Consider the following 22,999-nt stretch of genomic DNA (forward strand, 5'->3'; position numbering starts at 1 on the left):
GTTAGCTCGAACAGTTAACTGTATACCCTCAAGAGAAAATGGTAGGTCAGACGTAAGAGTTACTCATAAATGTGCCATTTGCCTCACTTGTATGTCGTTTTAGACAAAAACGTATGCTAACTGTAAGGAAAATGAACACTTTGTTAACAGTAAAACATGCATTTGAGTAGATCTCCGAGACTGGCTTTTCTCTTACAACAGCCTCCTAGCCGCACCCCCTACAATCTTTAAAAATAACGCTAGCAACATCACTTTCACTACAGATTTGTGAAGCTTAGAGGTTATCAGTACTGATTACTGATATTGGAAGGGGGAGTCAATCCAATCTCGACATCACAGACAATATGAAGTGTGTAGTGGTCAGAATTACCGACGGTGAAGATGGCCTTTAGGCCGCAAAGGCTTGGATGGCCCAGTCTGTGGATTATTAGACAAAAATATGTTAATATGGGTATTGCTAATGGCTGAAATTTCTCCTTAAGTCCATCACTAACTTCAGGTAGTAGACTTTGATATACTGTTTTGTTTTTTTGCTGAGTTTATGTTCCTTACACAATAAAGTAGGTGCTTGTGAAAGAATACAATACGTCACAATCAGGTAATTACCTAAAAATATAGAAGACAGGTAAATTCAGTGTCTGTTTAAATGGCTCGTGAAGACAAAGGTAATCTTAGCTCCTAAATGTGTAATTCATTAAGATTGGAGGTTGGCAGGGTCAGGGTAAAATTTGCAATAATTAGCTGACTGATATTACAACGTTTGTGATTTTCTTGAGTGGGGATCAGTGCAAGCGTGCAGGTTTGGTTTCAGCATTGGTAAGGACCGAGTCAGAGCCAAACCCCTTCAAATCTACGTAGTTAAAGACATTAAATCATGAATATTTTCACAAATAGTCAATTTCTATATGATAATGTCCTGTGTGACAGTTCTGACTTCATGGATTTTGTTGACACAGGAAGTGTTTTGTGTTCTTTATGTTTTTGTGAACATTCTTTACTGTTTTACGTTTTACTGTTTTAAATTATGTAGATTTTAATGTAATATTAGATTAATATTCATCCAAACACAGATATTAAGGCATAATTCATTAGAATATGACTGACATCTGATATAGTCCAAACATCTTTTTAATTTGATAAAATACTTTCAGAATATTTATACGTAATATAAAAACATATTTCATTTAACAATTCATTGAAATAATCAGTCATTCCTACTCAAAGGTAATATAAGTAACTATTATATGATTATATGAATTAAAATATTAATATAAAACAAATAATGAAAGACTTATTTCCCAGAGCTGTGCTGTCCCATCTCCTCTCCCAACTCTACAAACTTATCAGCATGGAAATACAGTTGAAACTGTTTATAGTGATCACGGTTATAGCTATCAATCACTTGCGGTATATGTATCAAAGAGCATTGGGACAGATTCATTATTGTACAAATACTATTTAAATAATTTATTTATAGTAATCAAGTAGTGTTCATTTTGGATATGGGAAAAATTAAAACTATGGTAATTTTTTTTTACTTTACTTTCCTTTGATAGCCCTTTGGTAACCCATCTGCTTCTAGCTAGCTACCTAAGGCTAATCTGCCATGAAGTAATTTCACCCAGATAGACATGATCACTATAAACGGATTCTACTGTATCGTGAATACAGTTACAAGTACCACACCTCAACACACTATATTTATTTCTCTGCGTATTTATGCATCCCCTGAAATGTCTAATCTCCATTTTTATAACCCATATTTAAAATTTTATAATTTAAAAGGAACAGGTGTTGACTAAATTTTGCCATAAGGAAGTATGACACTGTACTGCCGGCAGGGCGCGTGTTCCAGCATACCCTGCGTACAGTTGTAAATAGCCCTTGCATTGTTGTTGTTAATGTTATTTCCTTATTGTCGTGCGTGTGTTTGCCCGTATCTTGCGTGTACCCTGTCCCGATTCCCATGTGTATTTACCTTACATAAATCTCCCGCCATGTATGCGTCTTACAGTTCGGCGTCTGACAACCTTCTATTTTCTATTTGCAATTGGTTTGGTGCCTGTTTGGTGCCAGATGTAGTCCTTTTCAGGACTATCAATTAAGAGCGTGTCCTCTCTGGCTAGCAAGTCTCCGTCTCTTTCTCTGTTTCTCAATACTTATTGTTATAAAAAGTGCAGCATCAAAAGCTGTGTAACATAGGCCTAGGTACCAAATTCAAAACTATTGTCTAATGACATAAAAAGCTTACAATTACAATTTACAGTGTAATGTCTATTTATTAAAAAAATGTTTTACTGTGACATGTGATAAATATATATTATCTGCAATAAAGGTAACACAAAGGAACAATCCCATTCAAAAACCAATCAATGAGGGCACGGGGCAACAAGACACCGGTGAAGAAACTAACACTAATGAGCACAGAGTACTAAGGAATTTACAACACCTGAAACTAAGAAAACATTGGGAAATACTGCAGTAGGGGAAAAATAAAAAAACAAGTAAAACAAAACATAACCAAGGCAGGGGCAGACAATCATAAACAAGGCAAATTAAACACAGGGATAAACAATATCAAATAAAGGATAAACCAAAACAGGGAAGCAGAGAACTAATGAACACTTGGAAAACAGAAAACGAATAAACAGACGAAGCAAGTTAGGTTTGTTCATCCATTATCTATACTCACTTTGTAACTGCCTCTCTCTCTAGCTCTCTCTCTCCCCTCTCTCTCTCCTTCTGTTAGTGATGGCGCGTGGCGCCCATAGCCCTGGCAGCAGTGGTCTGGTGGGGCTGGCAGTGTTCTTGGCCAAAGGGGACCCTGAGAGGATCCTGCTTATTGTGGTGCACAGGAGACAGTCAGCCTGTCGGTACCACCAACTGGAACTTGTCGGCCAGTATCTACTGGTGGGAGCAGTCTGGAGCCTGTGCGGGGGGCAGCCACAGTGGCGATGTAGTGCCATGTGGCTGCTCGCCACCTGCCTCTCTTCAGCCCTGCTGTGGACCACCTGGCTTAGCTTTCGTCTACGTGGCAACGCAGCTCTCGGCCTGTCCTCCGCCTGGGATGACTGGGGGCAGGCCTTGCTGCTGGTGGCACAGGCCTGGGTGCTGCTGGTGCTGCATGCCGTCCCTAAGGTCCACGCTACCTTGCGGGCCACACGCCACCGGAGGGACGGCTTTCCCTTTGATGACAGCAGCTCAGGTATGGTACTTTCATTTTACCACTGTGTGTGTGTGTGCATGTTTGAGAGAGAGCATAGCCTTTACTTCTTCCTTTCACCCACTCTTGTGCAGCTTCTAAAAGTGACCAGAACGGCACCATGAGAACAGAGCCCATTGCTCCCTCCCAGGGCAGCATTGACCAGCCCACTGTGCAGGTTTTCATAGTGGACAAGGCAGCTGTGAGTGCAGCTCCTCATTCAGCAGCTCAAATACAGACACAAACACACACACACACTCAGGAAACCCAAACGCTTTACAATATAGGTTTGGTCTATGGGCCTTTTCCTGTTACTTAGACCTCATCTGCCCAGTGTTAAAAACCATGGTTGCAGGGCTTACATGTACATAGAAGTGTATATCCCATTCAAAAATTTCACTTCTGAATTGCTGAAGGTTATTTCACATGGTCTCTAAATGCCTGTCTCTCACCCGCAGGTGTCCTCCATGCCCCCAACTTCACAGGTAAGCGGCTTGTTAAATGTTAGGTTGGGGGACTGGGACTGGGTGTGTGTCCCACACACTGAAACTGTGATACCTCCTGCAGTTTTCCACAGGCCCCCATGACGCAAAGCCTTTCCTATTTGGGCCCCCCCTGGACCTGGAGCTAAGCCAGCTTTCTCTGTTGTCCCCGCAAGATGATGGGCTTGCCTGCCCACACACATTGGTAGTGTGTGTTGAACTGTAACAGGTTCAACAATGTCTCGTGCAGCCCTTCTCTTCCCTCCTTCTCCAATGTTTCCCTGCCCTCCTACTCCAACGTCTACTCAGGATGTGATTTCTCCACTCTTCTTCTTTATATATTTATATAAACAATAATTAACAGCCAGTGAATGACAGACTTGTGTGCTTTTTCTTCCTTTATTATGATACCTCATATGTATCCATTAGCTGAAACTGTAAGCTGTAACCTATAGATTATGTCATGTAAAGTTTGGCTATGTTATAGGAGGGCTCTTCTACAACTGTTATAGACTGTCATCTAGTGGTCATGTAAGGAACTTGTTAAAAATGCAGATTCTAACAAGAACAGTAAGTGCAAAACAGATAAGGACTTTGTTGGTACTCTGGTAGTATTGTTTATTGTCCAGCAGTATTACAAAAATAATAATTGCCCCCTGCCAAATACATAACTAAATCATTACAAGAAAGTGTATAGTATGCTGCAGATATTCTAATTGAGGAATAGACACATATTTTAAACGTGTAATGTGTGTAATTTAGTGCAGGTGGAACAATGCAGAGATGAATCACAGAGAGCTGGGTTACTGTCATCTGAGCTGGGTGGGGACATGCATACTGGAAACACTGAAAAACGAATGGCAATAGGCACACAGGAGCAGCTTAAACGCTCAGTTGGAGAGAGATGAGCCTTTGCCTGAAAGTGCTCCTCAACGGTTGCTACTCTCTGGTCAGAGAATAGGCCTCATTATTAAATATGGAGTAGAGTTGGGGCACCATTCTTCCCTTCATTACTGCCAAAGGTGGACAGTTCCAGATCATGATTTTATTATATTCCTTAAAATACGCCTAAAAAGGTGATGTCTCATATTCGGAGTCTAGACACAAAAGGGAATAGATCGCGCCAAACACGATATTTTGTAACGAGCGTTTTCACTTACCGTAACGTAGATTTGCGTGATTTCTTGCGTGAGCGCAAGAATCAAAAAGCGCGAATGTCACGCCAGATGCGTGAGAGTTGGCATCAATTAATGGCAACATGCGTGTTTAGCGTGTATCCCTAAGTTTCGTGTAAATTGTTGGCTTCCCTAGTTGTCCTGCTGTTAGTATTAAAAGAGAGTTGCTGTTAATAAAGATAGTAAATTCTTTTTAGAAGAGCTGTCATGTCATTTATTAATATAACGTACTTTCTCCGCAATACGTTTTTTTACTCTCTTCACGTGGGTCTGCTGCATCGAAACCATTCTGCACCCTCAAGGGTTATATATATATCTATGTAGTTTTTAATATTCATTGTCTTGTGTGTTTAATACACGTATTGAAATCCGATTCCCTGTCGTTGCTTAAGTTGTGGGTGCTGGTTCGCTTATTATATGTTCTTGTCAAATAAAATGTTTCTTTATAAAGGTAAGATATGCAGAGACGGATTACGGACCGGGGCAGCTGCCCAGGGGTCTTTGGGGTGCGGGGGGCCCGTGGGGCCCCTAGCCCAAAACAATTTGCAGCGCTTATCAACAATGTATTTTCGTTTGTCTATTTTAGAGGGCCTAAATTCTTTGATCCTCTGCCTACAAGGGCCCCTGACCCTATAGGGAGGGTGTTTGGCTGCCAAGGGCCCTTGAATTGTGGTGGTTGTGGTGCTGGGGGGGGGCCCTCGCGAACGTTTTGCCCAGGGGCCCACACAACCTATAATCCGTCCCTGCATGTATGAACTATCTACCAAAGACAGGAGACAAACAGATGTACATGTAGTGCCAGGAAGATCAGCAGAAGCCAACAAACTCATTCTGATACAGTTCTACTACAGGTTGGTTGTCCCTGGAACAATAGATACATGACAACATTTTCTCAGAACAAACTGCATCTTTTTTCTGAAATGAATAATACGTAAAAATGTAGAAGTCAAGAAGAAAATTCTGTGATGAAAGCTGAGGGTATTACAATGAGGAATTTGTGATAAGGTTGGGCATGATCCGTTGATGGCTGCCTGAGCATCATCACTCTGAAATAAATAAGAATTAATACCTAGGAAGCTTTGCTGATATACAAAAATTCTGCTATGAAAATTGATGCCTGCCTTTTTAATATTTTACTAATTATAAAAAAAGAAAAATAATGATAATAATAAAAAAATACCAGTACCTGACGAGCTGTGCAACATGACAGTTTTGCATAGAACACAAACCAGGTCTTAACTAATATCAGAATCCTGAAAAAGATGCAGCAGAACCAAAAAAGCAAGCTCAGTCATAATATGCATACAGAACACTATCAGCATGCAATATAGGAAACTGCCTCCTGGTGACGAGGTTGTACAGAAATTTGACATGGGATCCCCCTCTATAGCAGCACTGTTTTCAACCCCGTCCCCCATAGTATATGAATTGACTTTAAATGGGATGCGATCTTGGCATTTTCATGCTATTTTCAAGCATTAATACACAAATGGTATAATTTGGAAAAATTGTATCTAGAAAAACAAATACATAGGGCACAGGGCGTAAAATAATCCTGAATAGAATTAATCGAGGGTTTTGTTTAGATTTTTTTCCATGCAGACGATTGCACTGCGGTACAAGTCAGTCCGGCTCGATTCCAATGTTTTGGTTCCAGAGCTTCTGTCCAGCTTTCACGGTATCTACACGTTTGCCAGAAGAATGCACAAAGCAGAAAACATTAATAAACTGTTCATACGCATTACAGGGGGCCTTATGAATGGCCGTTTTCCTGTGATTTGCATATGTAAATATTTTTGTGAAGTCGGCCATATCCGCCATTGTGATGCAAAACTAAGTGACTGGAGCAAGCCGTCCGCGCGAAATTTAAATGGCGCTCGATATGCACATCGGTACGGTCGTTATTTTTCCGTTTTCAAAAAAGCGTATATGGGCTCTTAACCCGCTCCCCCCCCCAGCGTACGGTTTGTACGCTCGTGAAAATGATGACCATTATGGACGGCCCCTTACTATTCGGCACGGACATACAGAATATTAACCGACTAAACTAGTTAGCAATAGCCAACACCACCCAATCCGTTCCGTCTCCTAGCTTTTTCTTAAGTGACGCTCATATTCTGATACACATCTTTGATTTGCGATGCGTGTTGCGATGTGGCTATTTCTGCATATGACACAACAGTGATTAAATGTACAGTCGTCCCTCCGGATTGGTACCAGGACCCCCGCGGATACCAAAATCTGCGGATGGTAATGTCCATTGCATAAAATGAAGTAGTACTGTATTTGCGTATAACCTAAGCAAATCCTCTCGTATACTTCAAACAACCCCTAGTTAATTTATAATACCTAATACAATGTATATACTAGGTAAATAGTTGTTATATTGTGTTATCTAGGGAAAAATGACAAGAAAAAAGTCTGAACACTACAGATGCTGCGACCATCGTAGCGGGCTCACGCGAGAAGTATTACGGAAATCTATATTGTTCCATTATAAAATATATCAATATTTTATATTTTTATAAAATATATCAATATTTTATACATTTATATAAAATATATATATATATATATATATATATATATATATATATATATATATATATATATATATCAAAGCCGTGGGGTAGCTTGCAAACCCTTTAGATTATTCACAAGGCAGTAAAACTATTGCATACATGGAATGGCATGTGCGTGCAGAATTGTTTGGCATTAAAAATCTCACACCAGGCAGCCAAACGATGAAAGTTTGTAACCCTGTACTTTCCATATACGGTTGGCTGGATGAATCCGCAGAGGCGAAGCCGCGGATATAGGAAGACCGACGGTAGTCTAAAAATACAGTTAAATGGTAGTTTTCAAATCTTCATTTGACTTGTCTAAAACACACAATTTTGTTTTAAAACCAATTGTATAGTTTGCATTAAATTACTTGTAGGTAATTTTTACGTGACTGCTGATTACAAGTAAGACGTGTCCCATTAGCATTGCTGCTAAGTTTAACGTCTGTGGTCAGAATGACTGCAGTACAGAAAAGCGGGAATAGAGCACCAAGGCTACGTTACCAGTTAGCTCGAACAGTTAATTGTATACCCTCAAGAAAAAACAGTAGGTCAGACGTAAGAGTTACTCATGTCCATTGCAGTCCATTTTACCACTTGTATGTCGTTTTGGACAAAAACGTCCCCTGGAGATCTTAAAAAATAACGCTAGCAACATCACTTTCACTACAGATTTGTGAAGCTTGGAAGTTATCAGTACTGATTACTGATATTGGAAGGGGGAGTCAATCCAATCTCGACATCACAGACAATATGAAGTGTGTAGTGGTCAGAATTACCGACGGTGAAGATGGCCTTTAGGCCGCAAATGCTTGGATGGCCCAGTCTGTAGATTATTGGACAAAAATATGTTAATATGGGTATTGCTAATGGCCGAAATTTCCCAACGAGTCCATCACGAACTTCAGGAAGTGGAATTTGATATGTTTGCGTTTTTTTCTGCTTGGTTTACGCAGTAGCTGTATTTGAAAGTATACAATACGTCAAAATCAGGCAAACACGTAGTAATAGAACGTATTAGAAGATAAGAATCTTTCGGTAGAACACGAAGACAGTATATTAAGTACATTCAGTGTCTCTTTAAACGGCTCGTGAAGACGACGGATATCGGCAAAGGTAATCTTAGCTCCTCGTTAATATTGGGGGTTGGCGGCGTCAGGGTAAAATTTGCACTGATTAGCGGACTGAGATTGCATCGTTTGTGATTTTCTTGAATGGGAATCAGAGCAAGGGTAGGTTTGTTTTCAGTATTGGTAAGGACCGAGTCAGAGCCGAACCTCCATGCCTAAACACACACGGTACTGCCACATGTCCCTTCCGTCCATACCTAAATCGACGCCTTGTGATCGGTGGACCAGGTTTAATTGTTTGATTATGTCTGCTGTACTGGATGTTAAACAGAGATTAATCGCCAGACACTAAAATACTTGTAAAGAAAACTGCATTTACATAGGAGATTTTTATAGAAACTTAATGGTAGATATATTCCCCCATCTTCATCTACGCAGTTAAAGACACTAAATCAATATTTGTACAAATAGTCAATCTCGATTGTTTCAATATCATTAGATTCCTGAAGTTCAGCCAAGGACAAATATTAAGGACATAATTTATTAGAATATAACTGACATCTGTTATAGTCCAAACATCTTTAAAATTCCACAAAATACTTTCACAATATTAATACACAATGTTAAAGATATGTAACAATTGATTGAAATAATCACAGTCATCCATCCATCCATTTTCCAAACCGCTTATCCTACTGGGTTGTGGGGGGTCCGGAGCCTATCCCGGAGGCAATGGGCATGAGGCAGGGAACAACCCAGGACGGGGGGCCAGCCTATCGCAGATCACAGTCATTATTACACGAAAATAATATAAATTACGTCTATATATGAATTGAAATATCATTAATTTAAAATAAACAGTGAGAAACTCCTTAATTCCCAGAGCTGTGCTGTCCATCTCCCCTCCCGACAAATTTCTCAACATGGACATAATGTAGTTACAAATACCACAACTCAATACATTGTAACTTATTTCCATGCTTATTTATGCACCCTCTGAAACGTCAATTCTTATATCTCCATTTTTTTTAAAAGTAGCTCCAATTTGGATGGGGACAGTACATTTTTTGAGTAATTTTTAATTAAAAGCTTTTAATGAAGAAACAAACAACTGAGAATCTAAAGAATGATGTATTCCTTTACAGAAATATATAAAATGTCTAGTCAGTTTCAGACATTTTTGGGTTATGGACATTTTATTCCCTGTAACAATCCAGGGCAGATACTATTTGTTTCTGGTAGTATGTTCCTTAAATTAGACATTTGTTGGCCATCCATTTTCTATACCCACTTGTAACTGCCTTTCTTTTTCTCGCTCTCTCTCACACACAGGCACACACACATCCAGTAAATGTGCTGTCATGCTCACATAGTTGCTCAGCTTGTTGACTTTGTATAATGGTGGTTTATGTTTTTTTACTAAGTGCCAACAGTCTCACACACTTGCAGTCTGCTGCTGACATTGACATGGTCAGTTTGTGACCTGTCTTATATCCTGAACTAATGTATCTTCCACCCACAATATGATTCTGTTCTTTCTCTCTTTCTCTCTCTCTGTTAGCAATGGCATTTTCTTCCATGGTCCATATAATTTTCATCCTGTCCCTGGTCAGCCACAGTTCCTCCTTGGACGTGGCTTCTCCTCCTGGCAAGGAAAACACGGTGTGGGTCATGGTGGCGACGGCAGCAATGGTTGGGGCACTGGTGGCTTTGCTGTTGCTGGGGCTGGTGGGCCTGATGTGGCGAGTGGCAGAGGTACGCAGTGGAGTGGGACCGCTGCTCCTGCTGCTCGCCGGCATCGTTGGGCTCTGCAGCCTCAGCATTACGTACCTTATAGAGCGGGGAGAGCATCTCTGCGTCGTACGGCGCAGTTTCTGGGGGGTGCTATTTGCCCTCAGCTTTGCTTGCCTGGTGGTCCATGGTGTGCGGCTGCGGCAGTTGGTGCGTGGTGCCCGTAGTCCAGGCAATGGTGTTCTGGTGGGGCTGGCAGTGTTCCTTGCCATAGTGGATCCTGAGTGGATCCTACTCATTGTGGTGCGCAGGGACCTGTCAGCCTGTGAATACCACCCACTGGAACTGGTGCTAACCAGTTCCTATGTGCTGCTCCTGCTTGCGACAGCACTGGTGGGAGCAGTCTGGAGCCTGTGCGGGGGGCAGCCACAGTGGCGATGTAGTGCCATGTGGCTGCTCGCCACGTGCCTCTCTTCAGCCCTGCTGTGGACCACCTGGCTTACGTTCCATCTTCATGGCAACGCAGCTCTCGGCCTGTCCTCCGCCTGGGATGACTGGGGGCAGGCCTTGCTGCTGGTGGCACAGGCCTGGGTGCTGCTGGTGCTGCATGCCGTCCCTAAGGTCCACGCTACCTTGCGGGCCACACGCCACCAGAGGGACGGCTTTCCCTTTGATGACAGCAGCTCAGGTATGGTGCTTTCATTTTACCACTGTGCGTGTGTGTGCATGTTTGAGAGAGAGCATAGCCTTTACTTATTCCTTCCACCTCCTCTTGTGCAGCTTCTGAAAGTGACCAGAACGGCACCATTAGAACAGAACCCATTGCTCCCTGCCAGGGCAACATCGACCACACCACTGTGCAGATTTTCATAGTGGATGAGGCAGCCGTGAGTGCAGCTCCTCAAGCAGCAGCTCACACACACACACACACACACACACACACCCAAATGCTTTACAATACAAGTTTGGTCTATGGGCCTTTTAATGTTACTTAGATCTCATCTGCCAAGTGTTAAAAACCATGGTTGCAGTTCACACATGTACATAGAAGTGTATATCCCATTCAAAAAATTCACTTATGTACTGCTGAAGGATGTTTCACATGGTCTGTAAATGCCTGTCTCTCACCCGCAGGTGTCCTCCATGCCCCCCACCTTCACAGGTAAGCAAGCAGATTGTTAAAGGCTAGGTTGAGGGGCGGGGGACGACGACTGGGTGTGTGTCTCTTGGATTTTGACTATAAGCTGAAGGACACTTACGTTTGTCATTTTTGGCTGCTATTGTTGTTGTTTACTGAAACCGTGATACCAGCAGCAACTCCTGCACTTTGCCACAGGTCCCCATGATGCACAGCCCCTCCCACTTGGGCCCCCCCAGGACCTGGAGCTAGGCCAACTTCCCTAGTTGTCCCCGCATGATGGTGAGCTTGCCTGCCCACAGATATTCAGTAAACTGTGACCTTTGTGGTTTACTGGCTTTTTTTTACTGGTTTTATTGTGTGATTTGTTACTATAGGAAATATCCGTGGTGTCATGACACTTACAGTAAAAGGTTGCAACTGCTTTGAAGGTAAAGATGGCAATAAGCTAAAGAATACTTAATAAAGTATTTCTGTCACATCTTCCTAATATCCATATATTTAAAATTTTAGGTTACAATGAAGTCTCTGATCTTCCACTTACTGTGTATCCAGCGCAATCACCCTCAGCACGGGAGCTCCGCAAGGCTATGTTTTGAGCCCACTGCTGTACACCCTCTACACCTACGACTGTGTAGCCACACTCAGCTCAAATTCCTATGTGAAATTTGCTGATGACGCAGTAGTGCTCGGCCTCATCTCCAACAATGATGAGTCTGCCTCCTTGAAGGAAGTGGAGAACCTTGGAAGGTGGTGCCTGCATAACAGCCTCAGCTGAACGTCAGAAAAATAAAGGAGCTGATGTCGGACCACAGGAGGCAGTGGGGCTCCTGCACACCTGTCCACATTAATGGAGCTACAGTGGAAAGAGTGAGCACCTTCAAATACCTCGGTGTCCACCTACAGGAGGACCTCACCTGGTCCACACACGCACGTACTCTGGTCAGCAAGGCGAGGTAGCGGCTCGAATTCAGACAAATGCTTCCGCAGCCTTATGACCAGAATGGAAAGGTCAAGGAGGAGCTTTTTCCCACAGGTCATACTGTAAGGCTCCTAAACCAGGACAATACTCAGTGCCTCTAGGTATTGCTTTCACACTGTCCAAATTGTTGGCACATACCTCAGGCCTTTATTGCACTTATATTGCAAAGCAAGTACCTCTTATCTATCACTTATGTACAGATTATGTACAGCTGAAGATTTCATATATATTTTTTATCTCATATTGTTATTTTTTCTATGTATTTTGTTATCATGCACGGCTGCTCAGAGTGACCAGGGTTACATTCCACTACGTTGTATGTGTACGACTGTGTACGTGACGAATAAATCTCTTGAATCTTAAATCTCCTTGCAAATCGAATCATTTACATAGCCATCACTGGACTGCACGTGTACCAAATTACATACAAATCACACTATTACTTCAGGCTGCTTAACTTTTTTTGTCATTGAGTATAGTTTTGAGAAGATTGTTTGAATTTGCAAGATGAGTCAAAGGTTTTATGAGTTTAGTTTCAATTTTAGGGTTTGTGCTTACTGTAGTGTTTTGAGGAAAGGAGAGAAGATTTTAGGAAATGTGCTTTATCAATTCAGGAAAACTGTATGTTATCATTTGGGACAATGTGAGCTTTCACCCTGGTCCACAAATACATCATTGATTTAGCAATAACCAACATTTTCTGAATGTTTTCCTTCCACCATGCTCTTTCTTTTAAAACCCTGTTGAAGAATAGCATACCTCAGCATAGCGGTGGACAGTATATGACCAAAACCCCTACATAATGGAATATCTAATCCAAGCAAAGTGAGATAACTCACCTACTTCTTGGTTTGATGCCTTGGACACTGGTTAATCGCTTCCAGTTTGTTCACCTGAGGGCGCACCTCCTGCCCACTAAAACACCACCCAAGTAGCGGGTCTCATGTTTTGCCTAGTCACACTTAGCTAGGTTCAGCATCAACCCTTCCCTCAGTGACCTTGCGCAGCACCTTTTGTAGGTGTTGCAGATGAGTGGTCCGTGAGTCATTGTAAATCACCACATCATCTACGTAAGCACCACAGCAGTCCTTAGTTCCATAAGTTGCAAGTGCACCATGACCCAAACAGCATCACAATAAACTGGTATAGTCCTATAGGGGCCCTGAATGCTGTGTACTGCTTTGAATCTTCTGTCACTGGTACCTGCTAATACCCTTAGTAAAGGGTTGTAATGAATTTGGCAGTTCTGATACTCTCCTCTCCAACAGCTCATCTACCCTGTACATTGGGCAGGCATAGAACTTCAACACTGCATTCACCTAAAATCGATGCACACCCTCAACGTGCCATCTTTTTTGGGGCCAATTATGAGGGAGCTATTCCACTCACTGGAAGAGGGCACACTAACGCGCCATTTTAAGAACGTTCATCGCTAGATTTACAAACTTTTAAATACAGCCTATCGCCATCCTTCGCAGTATTCCTAGGAAGAAGCTGCTTTGGTGATCGGCGCAAATTGCCTTTTTGTATATGCAATAAAATAGGCAGATATTACTGACTGAATGTCGGTATAGGACGATTAGCAAGCAGCAGTGCTGTGCTGTAGAACTTGTGAAGTAATTCGCTAGCCTCCTAAAGCTAGTGGCATTCTAAATTAATTTCAACCGACATGCTCATGCAGTGTCATCTTGTTGTTTACCATATATAGAAACCATCATTAGCGATAAATCAGACTAGCTAGTTTTGTTCCTAAGGACAAAGTTAATTTCTATCATCTAATCGTGCGAGTTTTTATAGGCACTGAGCTCGTGTAAAAGGGAGAACCGACTGGTGAACTTGACGTTGCATATCATCTGCGTCGCAGTCGCTGGTCCCGTTTGTAATTTTTGAGTGTATATCTAAATAACAGTTTCTTTGAGTTTATGTTTGGCACCCTACTGTAAGACAAAGTTGGCAATTCACGCATTATGATCATTTAAGAAAGCGTTACGGCGCCTCATTACGCCTGCATTTGCACTTTATGCTTAACTGTGTTGTAAATTACTACCTTCAAATGATACGAAATGCCTCAGTCCCATTTGCCTTAACAAAATACAGCTTTTCATAGTCCTGAGCACTCGCTATACATTTAGTTTATATGAAACTTTCTTTAACATTAAAAAGAAATATAGAAACTTTATGCATCTGTGCGACGTACGTCTTCGACATCCCCTAGTAAAATGACCACAACACACAAATCGTGTATTACGCGTTTAACTTAATACAACCCATTGGCATATATAGCAAAAAGTCTATATACCGTCCAACCTTAGGGGCCGTCCATAATTGTCATCATTTTCACAAGTATACAGAGTACTCTTTTCACCTACCCCCCTCCCCCCCAAAAAAAGTGTACAAACCTATTAAAAAAAATTATGATATGCATACAATACCAGTGCCCATTTAACATGTTTGAGCTCTGTAGGGCACAGGTAGTGTCTGTGGAGTTTACTAGTATCTAGAATACTGTAGTATTTCAAATAAAGACAGGGATTTCAAGAAAAAAGGGTTGTTATATTGTTTTTCCAAAAACATGTAGGATACATGAGGATATACATGTATGAACTATCTACCAAAGGCAGGAGACAAACATGTACATGTAGTGCCAGGAAGATCAGCAGAAGCCAACAAAGTCATTCTGATACAGTTCTACTACAGGTTGGTTGTCCCTGGAACAATAGATACATGACAACATTTTCCCAGAACAAACGGCATCTTCTTTCTGAATTGGATAATACGTAAAAATGTAGAAGTCAAGAAGAAAATTCTGTGATGAAAGCTGAGGGTATTACAATGAGGAATTTGTGATAAGGTTGGGCATGATCCGTTGATGGCTGCCTGAGCATCATCACTCTGAAATAAATAAGAATTAATACCTAGGAAGCTTTGCTGATATACAAAAATTCTGCTATGAAAATTGATGCCTGCCTTTTTAATATTTTACTAATTATAAAAAAAAGAGAAATAAATAAATAAATACCAGTACCTGACGAGCATAGAACACAAACCAGGTCTTAACTAATATCAGAATCCTGAAAAAGATGCAGCAGAACCAAAAAAGCAAGCTCAGTCATAATATGCATACAGAACACTATCAGCATGCAATATAGGAAACTGCCTCCTGGTGACGAGGTTGTACAGAAATTTGACATGGGATCCCCCTCTATAGCAGCACTGTTTTCAACCCCGTCCCCATGGGAATAGTATATGCATTGACTTTAATTGGGATGCGATCTCGGCATTTTCACGCTATTTTAGAGCATTAATACACAAATGGTATAATTTGGAAAAATTGTATCTAGAAAAACAAATACATAGGGCGTAAAATAATCGAGGGTTTTGTTTAGATTTTTTTCCATGCAGACGATTGCACTGCGATACAAGTCAGTCCGGCTCGATTCCCATGTTTTGGTTCCAGAGCTTCTGTCCAGCCTTCACGGCATATACACGTTTGCCAGAAGAATGCACAAAGCAGAAAATATTAATAAACTGTTCATACGCATTACAGGGGGCCTTATGAATGGCCGTTTTCCTGTGATTTGCATATGTAAATATTTTTGTGAAGTCGGCCATATCCGCCATTGTGATGCAAAACTAAGTGACTGGAGCAAGCCGTCCGCGCGAAATTTAAATGGCGCTCGATATGCACATCGGTACGGTCGTTATTTTTCCGTTTTCAAAAAAGCGTATATGGGCTCTTAACCCGCTCCCCCCCCAGCGTACGGTTTGTACGCTCGTGAAAATGATGACCATTATGGACGGCCCCTTACTATTCGGCACGGACATACAGAATATTAACCGACTAAACTAGTTAGCAATAGCCAACACCACCCAATCCGTTCCGTCTCCTAGCTTTTTCTTAAGTGACGCTCATATTCTGATACACATCTTTGATTTGCGATGCGTGTTGCGATGTGGCTATTTCTGCATATGACATAATAGTGATTAAATATACAGTCATCCCTCCGGATTGGTACCAGGACCCCCGCGGATACCAAAATCTGCGGATGGTAATATCCATTGCATAAAATGAAGTAGTACTGTATTTGCGTATAACCTAAGCAAATCCTCTCGTATACTTCAAACAACCCCTAGTTAATTTATAATACCTAATACAATGTATATACTAGGTAAATAGTTGTTATATTGTGTTATCTAGGGAAAAATGACAAGAAAAAAGTCTGAACACTACAGATGCTGCGACCATCGTAGCGGGCTCACGCGAGAAGTATTACGGAAATCTATATTGTTCCATTATAAAATATATCAATATTTTATATTTTTATAAAATATATCAATATTTTATACATTTATATAAAATATATATATATATATATATCAAAGCCGTGGGGTAGCTTGCAAACCCTTTAGATTATTCACAAGGCAGTAAAACTATTGCATACATGGAATGGCATGTGCGTGCAGAATTGTTTGGCATTAAAAATCTCACACCAGGCAGCCAAACGATGAAAGTTTGTAACCCTGTACTTTCCATATACGGTTGGCTGGATGAATCCGCAGAGGCGAAGCCGCGGATATAGGAAGACCGACGGTAGTCTAAAAATACAGTTAAATGGTAGTTTACACAATTTTGTTTTAAAACCAATTGTATAGTTTGCATTAAATTACTTGTAGGTAATTTTTACGTGACTGCTGATTACAAGTAAGACGTGTCCCATTAGCATTGCTGCTAAGTTTAACGTCTGTGGTCAGAATGACTGCAGTACAGAAAAGCGGGAATAGAGCACCAAGGCTACGTTACCAGTTAGCTCGAACAGTTAATTGTATACCCTCAAGAAAAAACAGTAGGTCAGACGTAAGAGTTACTCATGTCCATTGCAGTCCATTTTACCACTTGTATGTCGTTTTGGACAAAAACGTCCCCTGGAGATCTTAAAAAATAACGCTAGCAACATCACTTTCACTACAGATTTGTGAAGCTTGGAAGTTATCAGTACTGATTACTGATATTGGAAGGGGGAGTCAATCCAATCTCGACATCACAGACAATATGAAGTGTGTAGTGGTCAGAATTACCGACGGTGAAGATGGCCTTTAGGCCGCAAATGCTTGGATGGCCCAGTCTGTAGATTATTGGACAAAAATATGTTAATATGGGTATTGCTAATGGCCGAAATTTCCCAACGAGTCCATCACGAACTTCAGGAAGTGGAATTTGATATGTTTGCGTTTTTTTCTGCTTGGTTTACGCAGTAGCTGTATTTGAAAGTATACAATACGTCAAAATCAGGCAAACACGTAGTAATAGAACGTATTAGAAGATAAGAATCTTTCGGTAGAACACGAAGACAGTATATTAAGTACATTCAGTGTCTCTTTAAACGGCTCGTGAAGACGACGGATATCGGCAAAGGTAATCTTAGCTCCTCGTTAATATTGGGGGTTGGCGGCGTCAGGGTAAAATTTGCACTGATTAGCGGACTGAGATTGCATCGTTTGTGATTTTCTTGAATGGGAATCAGAGCAAGGGTAGGTTTGTTTTCAGTATTGGTAAGGACCGAGTCAGAGCCGAACCTCCATGCCTAAACACACACGGTACTGCCACATGTCCCTTCCGTCCATACCTAAATCGACGCCTTGTGATCGGTGGACCAGGTTTAATTGTTTGATTATGTCTGCTGTACTGGATGTTAAACAGAGATTAATCGCCAGACACTAAAATACTTGTAAAGAAAACTGCATTTACATAGGAGATTTTTATAGAAACTTAATGGTAGATATATTCCCCCATCTTCATCTACGCAGTTAAAGACACTAAATCAATATTTGTACAAATAGTCAATCTCGATTGTTTCAATATCATTAGATTCCTGAAGTTCAGCCAAGGACAAATATTAAGGACATAATTTATTAGAATATAACTGACATCTGTTATAGTCCAAACATCTTTAAAATTCCACAAAATACTTTCACAATATTAATACACAATGTTAAAGATATGTAACAATTGATTGAAATAATCACAGTCATCCATCCATCCATTTTCCAAACCGCTTATCCTACTGGGTTGCGGGGGGTCCGGAGCCTATCCCGGAGGCAATGGGCATGAGGCAGGGAACAACCCAGGACGGGGGGCCAGCCTATCGCAGATCACAGTCATTATTACACGAAAATAATATAAATTACGTCTATATATGAATTGAAATATCATTAATTTAAAATAAACAGTGAGAAACTCCTTAATTCCCAGAGCTGTGCTGTCCATCTCCCCTCCCGACAAATTTCTCAACATGGACATAATGTAGTTACAAATACCACAACTCAATACATTGTAACTTATTTCCATGCTTATTTATGCACCCTCTGAAACGTCAATTCTTATATCTCCATTTTTTTTAAAAGTAGCTCCAATTTGGATGGGGACAGTACATTTTTTGAGTAATTTTTAATTAAAAGCTTTTAATGAAGAAACAAACAACTGAGAATCTAAAGAATGATGTATTCCTTTACAGAAATATATAAAATGTCTAGTCAGTTTCAGACATTTTTGGGTTATGGACATTTTATTCCCTGTAACAATCCAGGGCAGATACTATTTGTTTCTGGTAGTATGTTCCTTAAATTAGACATTTGTTGGCCATCCATTTTCTATACCCACTTGTAACTGCCTTTCTTTTTCTCGCTCTCTCTCACACACAGGCACACACACATCCAGTAAATGTGCTGTCATGCTCACATAGTTGCTCAGCTTGTTGACTTTGTATAATGGTGGTTTATGTTTTTTTACTAAGTGCCAACAGTCTCACACACTTGCAGTCTGCTGCTGACATTGACATGGTCAGTTTGTGACCTGTCTTATATCCTGAACTAATGTATCTTCCACCCACAATATGATTCTGTTCTTTCTCTCTTTCTCTCTCTCTGTTAGCAATGGCATTTTCTTCCATGGTCCATATAATTTTCATCCTGTCCCTGGTCAGCCACAGTTCCTCCTTGGACGTGGCTTCTCCTCCTGGCAAGGAAAACACGGTGTGGGTCATGGTGGCGACGGCAGCAATGGTTGGGGCACTGGTGGCTTTGCTGTTGCTGGGGCTGGTGGGCCTGATGTGGCGAGTGGCAGAGGTACGCAGTGGAGTGGGACCGCTGCTCCTGCTGCTCGCCGGCATCGTTGGGCTCTGCAGCCTCAGCATTACGTACCTTATAGAGCGGGGAGAGCATCTCTGCGTCGTACGGCGCAGTTTCTGGGGGGTGCTATTTGCCCTCAGCTTTGCTTGCCTGGTGGTCCATGGTGTGCGGCTGCGGCAGTTGGTGCGTGGTGCCCGTAGTCCAGGCAATGGTGTTCTGGTGGGGCTGGCAGTGTTCCTTGCCATAGTGGATCCTGAGTGGATCCTACTCATTGTGGTGCGCAGGGACCTGTCAGCCTGTGAATACCACCCACTGGAACTGGTGCTAACCAGTTCCTATGTGCTGCTCCTGCTTGCGACAGCACTGGTGGGAGCAGTCTGGAGCCTGTGCGGGGGGCAGCCACAGTGGCGATGTAGTGCCATGTGGCTGCTCGCCACGTGCCTCTCTTCAGCCCTGCTGTGGACCACCTGGCTTACGTTCCATCTTCATGGCAACGCAGCTCTCGGCCTGTCCTCCGCCTGGGATGACTGGGGGCAGGCCTTGCTGCTGGTGGCACAGGCCTGGGTGCTGCTGGTGCTGCATGCCGTCCCTAAGGTCCACGCTACCTTGCGGGCCACACGCCACCAGAGGGACGGCTTTCCCTTTGATGACAGCAGCTCAGGTATGGTGCTTTCATTTTACCACTGTGCGTGTGTGTGCATGTTTGAGAGAGAGCATAGCCTTTACTTATTCCTTCCACCTCCTCTTGTGCAGCTTCTGAAAGTGACCAGAACGGCACCATTAGAACAGAACCCATTGCTCCCTGCCAGGGCAACATCGACCACACCACTGTGCAGATTTTCATAGTGGATGAGGCAGCCGTGAGTGCAGCTCCTCATGCAGCAGCTCACACACACACACCCAAATGCTTTACAATACAAGTTTGGTCTATGGGCCTTTTAATGTTACTTAGATCTCATCTGCCAAGTGTTAAAAACCATGGTTGCAGTTCACACATGTACATAGAAGTGTATATCCCATTCAAAAAATTCACTTATGTACTGCTGAAGGATGTTTCACATGGTCTGTAAATGCCTGTCTCTCACCGCAGGTGTCCTCCATGCCCCCCACCTTCACAGGTAAGCAAGCAGATTGTTAAAGGCTAGGTTGAGGGGTGGGGAGGACGACTGGGTGTGTGTCTCTTGGATTTTGATTATAAGCTGAAGGACACTTACGTTTGTCATTTTTGGCTGCTATTGTTGTTGTTTACTGAAACCGTGATACCAGCAGCAACTCCTGCACTTTGCCACAGGTCCCCATGATGCACAGCCCCTCCCACTTGGGCCCCCCCAGGACCTGGAGCTAGGCCAACTTCCCTAGTTGTCCCCGCATGATGGTGAGCTTGCCTGCCCACAGATATTCAGTAAACTGTGACCTTTGTGGTTTACTGGCTTTTTTTTACTGGTTTTATTGTGTGATTTGTTACTATAGGAAATATCCGTGGTGTCATGACACTTACAGTAAAAGGTTGCAACTGCTTTGAAGGTAAAGATGGCAATAAGCTAAAGAATACTTAATAAAGTATTTCTGTCACATCTTCCTAATATCCATATATTTAAAATTTTAGGTTACAATGAAGTCTCTGATCTTCCACTTACTGTGTATCCAGCGCAATCACCCTCAGCACGGGAGCTCCGCAAGGCTATGTTTTGAGCCCACTGCTGTACACCCTCTACACCTACGACTGTGTAGCCACACTCAGCTCAAATTCCTATGTGAAATTTGCTGATGACGCAGTAGTGCTCGGCCTCATCTCCAACAATGATGAGTCTGCCTCCTTGAAGGAAGTGGAGAACCTTGGAAGGTGGTGCCTGCATAACAGCCTCAGCTGAACGTCAGAAAAATAAAGGAGCTGATGTCGGACCACAGGAGGCAGTGGGGCTCCTGCACACCTGTCCACATTAATGGAGCTACAGTGGAAAGAGTGAGCACCTTCAAATACCTCGGTGTCCACCTACAGGAGGACCTCACCTGGTCCACACACGCACGTACTCTGGTCAGCAAGGCGAGGTAGCGGCTCGAATTCAGACAAATGCTTCCGCAGCCTTATGACCACAATGGAAAGGTCAAGGAGGAGCTTTTTCCCACAGGTCATACTGTAAGGCTCCTAAACCAGGACAATACTCAGTGCCTCTAGGTATTGCTTTCACACTGTCCAAATTGTTGGCACATACCTCAGGCCTTTATTGCACTTATATTGCAAAGCAAGTACCTCTTATCTATCACTTATGTACAGATTATGTACAGCTGAAGATTTCATATATATTTTTTATCTCATATTGTTATTTTTTCTATGTATTTTGTTATCATGCACGGCTGCTCAGAGTGACCAGGGTTACATTCCACTACGTTGTATGTGTACGACTGTGTACGTGACGAATAAATCTCTTGAATCTTAAATCTCCTTGCAAATCGAATCATTTACATAGCCATCACTGGACTGCACGTGTACCAAATTACATACAAATCACACTATTACTTCAGGCTGCTTAACTTTTTTTGTCATTGAGTATAGTTTTGAGAAGATTGTTTGAATTTGCAAGATGAGTCAAAGGTTTTATGAGTTTAGTTTCAATTTTAGGGTTTGTGCTTACTGTAGTGTTTTGAGGAAAGGAGAGAAGATTTTAGGAAATGTGCTTTATCAATTCAGGAAAACTGTATGTTATCATTTGGGACAATGTGAGCTTTCACCCTGGTCCACAAATACATCATTGATTTAGCAATAACCAACATTTTCTGAATGTTTTCCTTCCACCATGCTCTTTCTTTTAAAACCCTGTTGAAGAATAGCATACCTCAGCATAGCGGTGGACAGTATATGACCAAAACCCCTACATAATGGAAAATCTAATCCAAGCAAAGTGAGATAACTCACCTACTTCTTGGTTTGATGCCTTGGACACTGGTTAATCGCTTCCAGTTTGTTCACCTGAGGGCGCACCTCCTGCCCACTAAAACACCACCCAAGTAGCGGGTCTCATGTTTTGCCTAGTCACACTTAGCTAGGTTCAGCATCAACCCTTCCCTCAGTGACCCTGCGCAGCACCTTTTGTAGGTGTTGCAGATGAGTGGTCCGTGAGTCATTGTAAATCACCACATCATCTACGTAAGCACCACAGCAGTCCTTAGTTCCATAAGTTGCAAGTGCACCATGACCCAAACAGCATCACAATAAACTGGTATAGTCCTATAGGGGCCCTGAATGCTGTGTACTGCTTTGAATCTTCTGTCACTGGTACCTGCTAATACCCTTAGTAAAGGGTTGTAATGAATTTGGCAGTTCTGATCCTCTCCTCTCCAACAGATCATCTACCCTGTACATTGGGCAGGCATAGAACTTCAACACTGCATTCACCTAAAATCGATGCACACCCTCAACGTGCCATCTTTTTTGGGGACAATTATGAGGGAGCTATTCCACTCACTGGAAGAGGGCACACTAACGCGCCATTTTAAGAACGTTCATCGCTAGATTTACAAACTTTTAAATA

General features: G+C 42.1%; 2 protein-coding genes across 5 annotated transcripts; both read left to right on the forward strand.

Annotated features, from left to right (window-relative positions):
• Positions 1-325: 325 nt before the first annotated feature.
• LOC125745646 (G-protein coupled receptor family C group 5 member B-like) lies at positions 326-12,708 on the forward strand. 2 transcript variants are annotated; one of them, XR_007398727.1, is made up of 10 exons: positions 326-3,205; positions 3,298-3,404; positions 3,661-3,687; positions 3,770-3,889; positions 9,826-10,912; positions 11,005-11,111; positions 11,359-11,386; positions 11,561-11,644; positions 11,740-11,793; positions 11,876-12,708. XR_007398727.1 is itself a non-coding variant. In XM_049018675.1 (9 exons), exons 5-8 carry the CDS (start codon positions 10,057-10,059, stop codon positions 11,626-11,628), a joined length of 1,059 nt encoding a protein of 352 aa, XP_048874632.1. In that variant the 5' UTR covers positions 326-3,205; positions 3,298-3,404; positions 3,661-3,687; positions 3,770-3,889; positions 9,826-10,056; the 3' UTR covers positions 11,629-11,644; positions 11,876-12,708. The 2 variants fall into 2 exon arrangements, 1 of the variants encoding a protein (XP_048874632.1); XM_049018675.1 differs by lacking the exon at positions 11,740-11,793.
• LOC125745645 (G-protein coupled receptor family C group 5 member B-like) lies at positions 7,493-21,908 on the forward strand. 3 transcript variants are annotated; one of them, XM_049018674.1, is made up of 7 exons: positions 7,493-8,539; positions 19,273-20,130; positions 20,223-20,329; positions 20,560-20,587; positions 20,761-20,844; positions 20,940-20,993; positions 21,076-21,908. In XM_049018674.1, the coding sequence occupies exons 2-5, from the start codon at positions 19,275-19,277 to the stop codon at positions 20,826-20,828; spliced, it is 1,059 nt and encodes a 352-aa protein (XP_048874631.1). In that variant the 5' UTR covers positions 7,493-8,539; positions 19,273-19,274; the 3' UTR covers positions 20,829-20,844; positions 20,940-20,993; positions 21,076-21,908. The 3 variants fall into 3 exon arrangements, with proteins under 3 accessions (XP_048874631.1, XP_048874628.1, XP_048874629.1); XM_049018672.1 differs by lacking the exon at positions 7,493-8,539 and adding an exon at positions 16,720-17,757; XM_049018671.1 differs by lacking the exon at positions 7,493-8,539 and having other exon boundaries at positions 16,719-20,130.
• Positions 21,909-22,999: the final 1,091 nt, after the last annotated feature.

Source organism: Brienomyrus brachyistius, chromosome 7 (assembly GCF_023856365.1).
Source record: "Brienomyrus brachyistius isolate T26 chromosome 7, BBRACH_0.4, whole genome shotgun sequence".
NCBI classification, from domain to species: Eukaryota; Metazoa; Chordata; class Actinopteri; order Osteoglossiformes; family Mormyridae; genus Brienomyrus; species Brienomyrus brachyistius.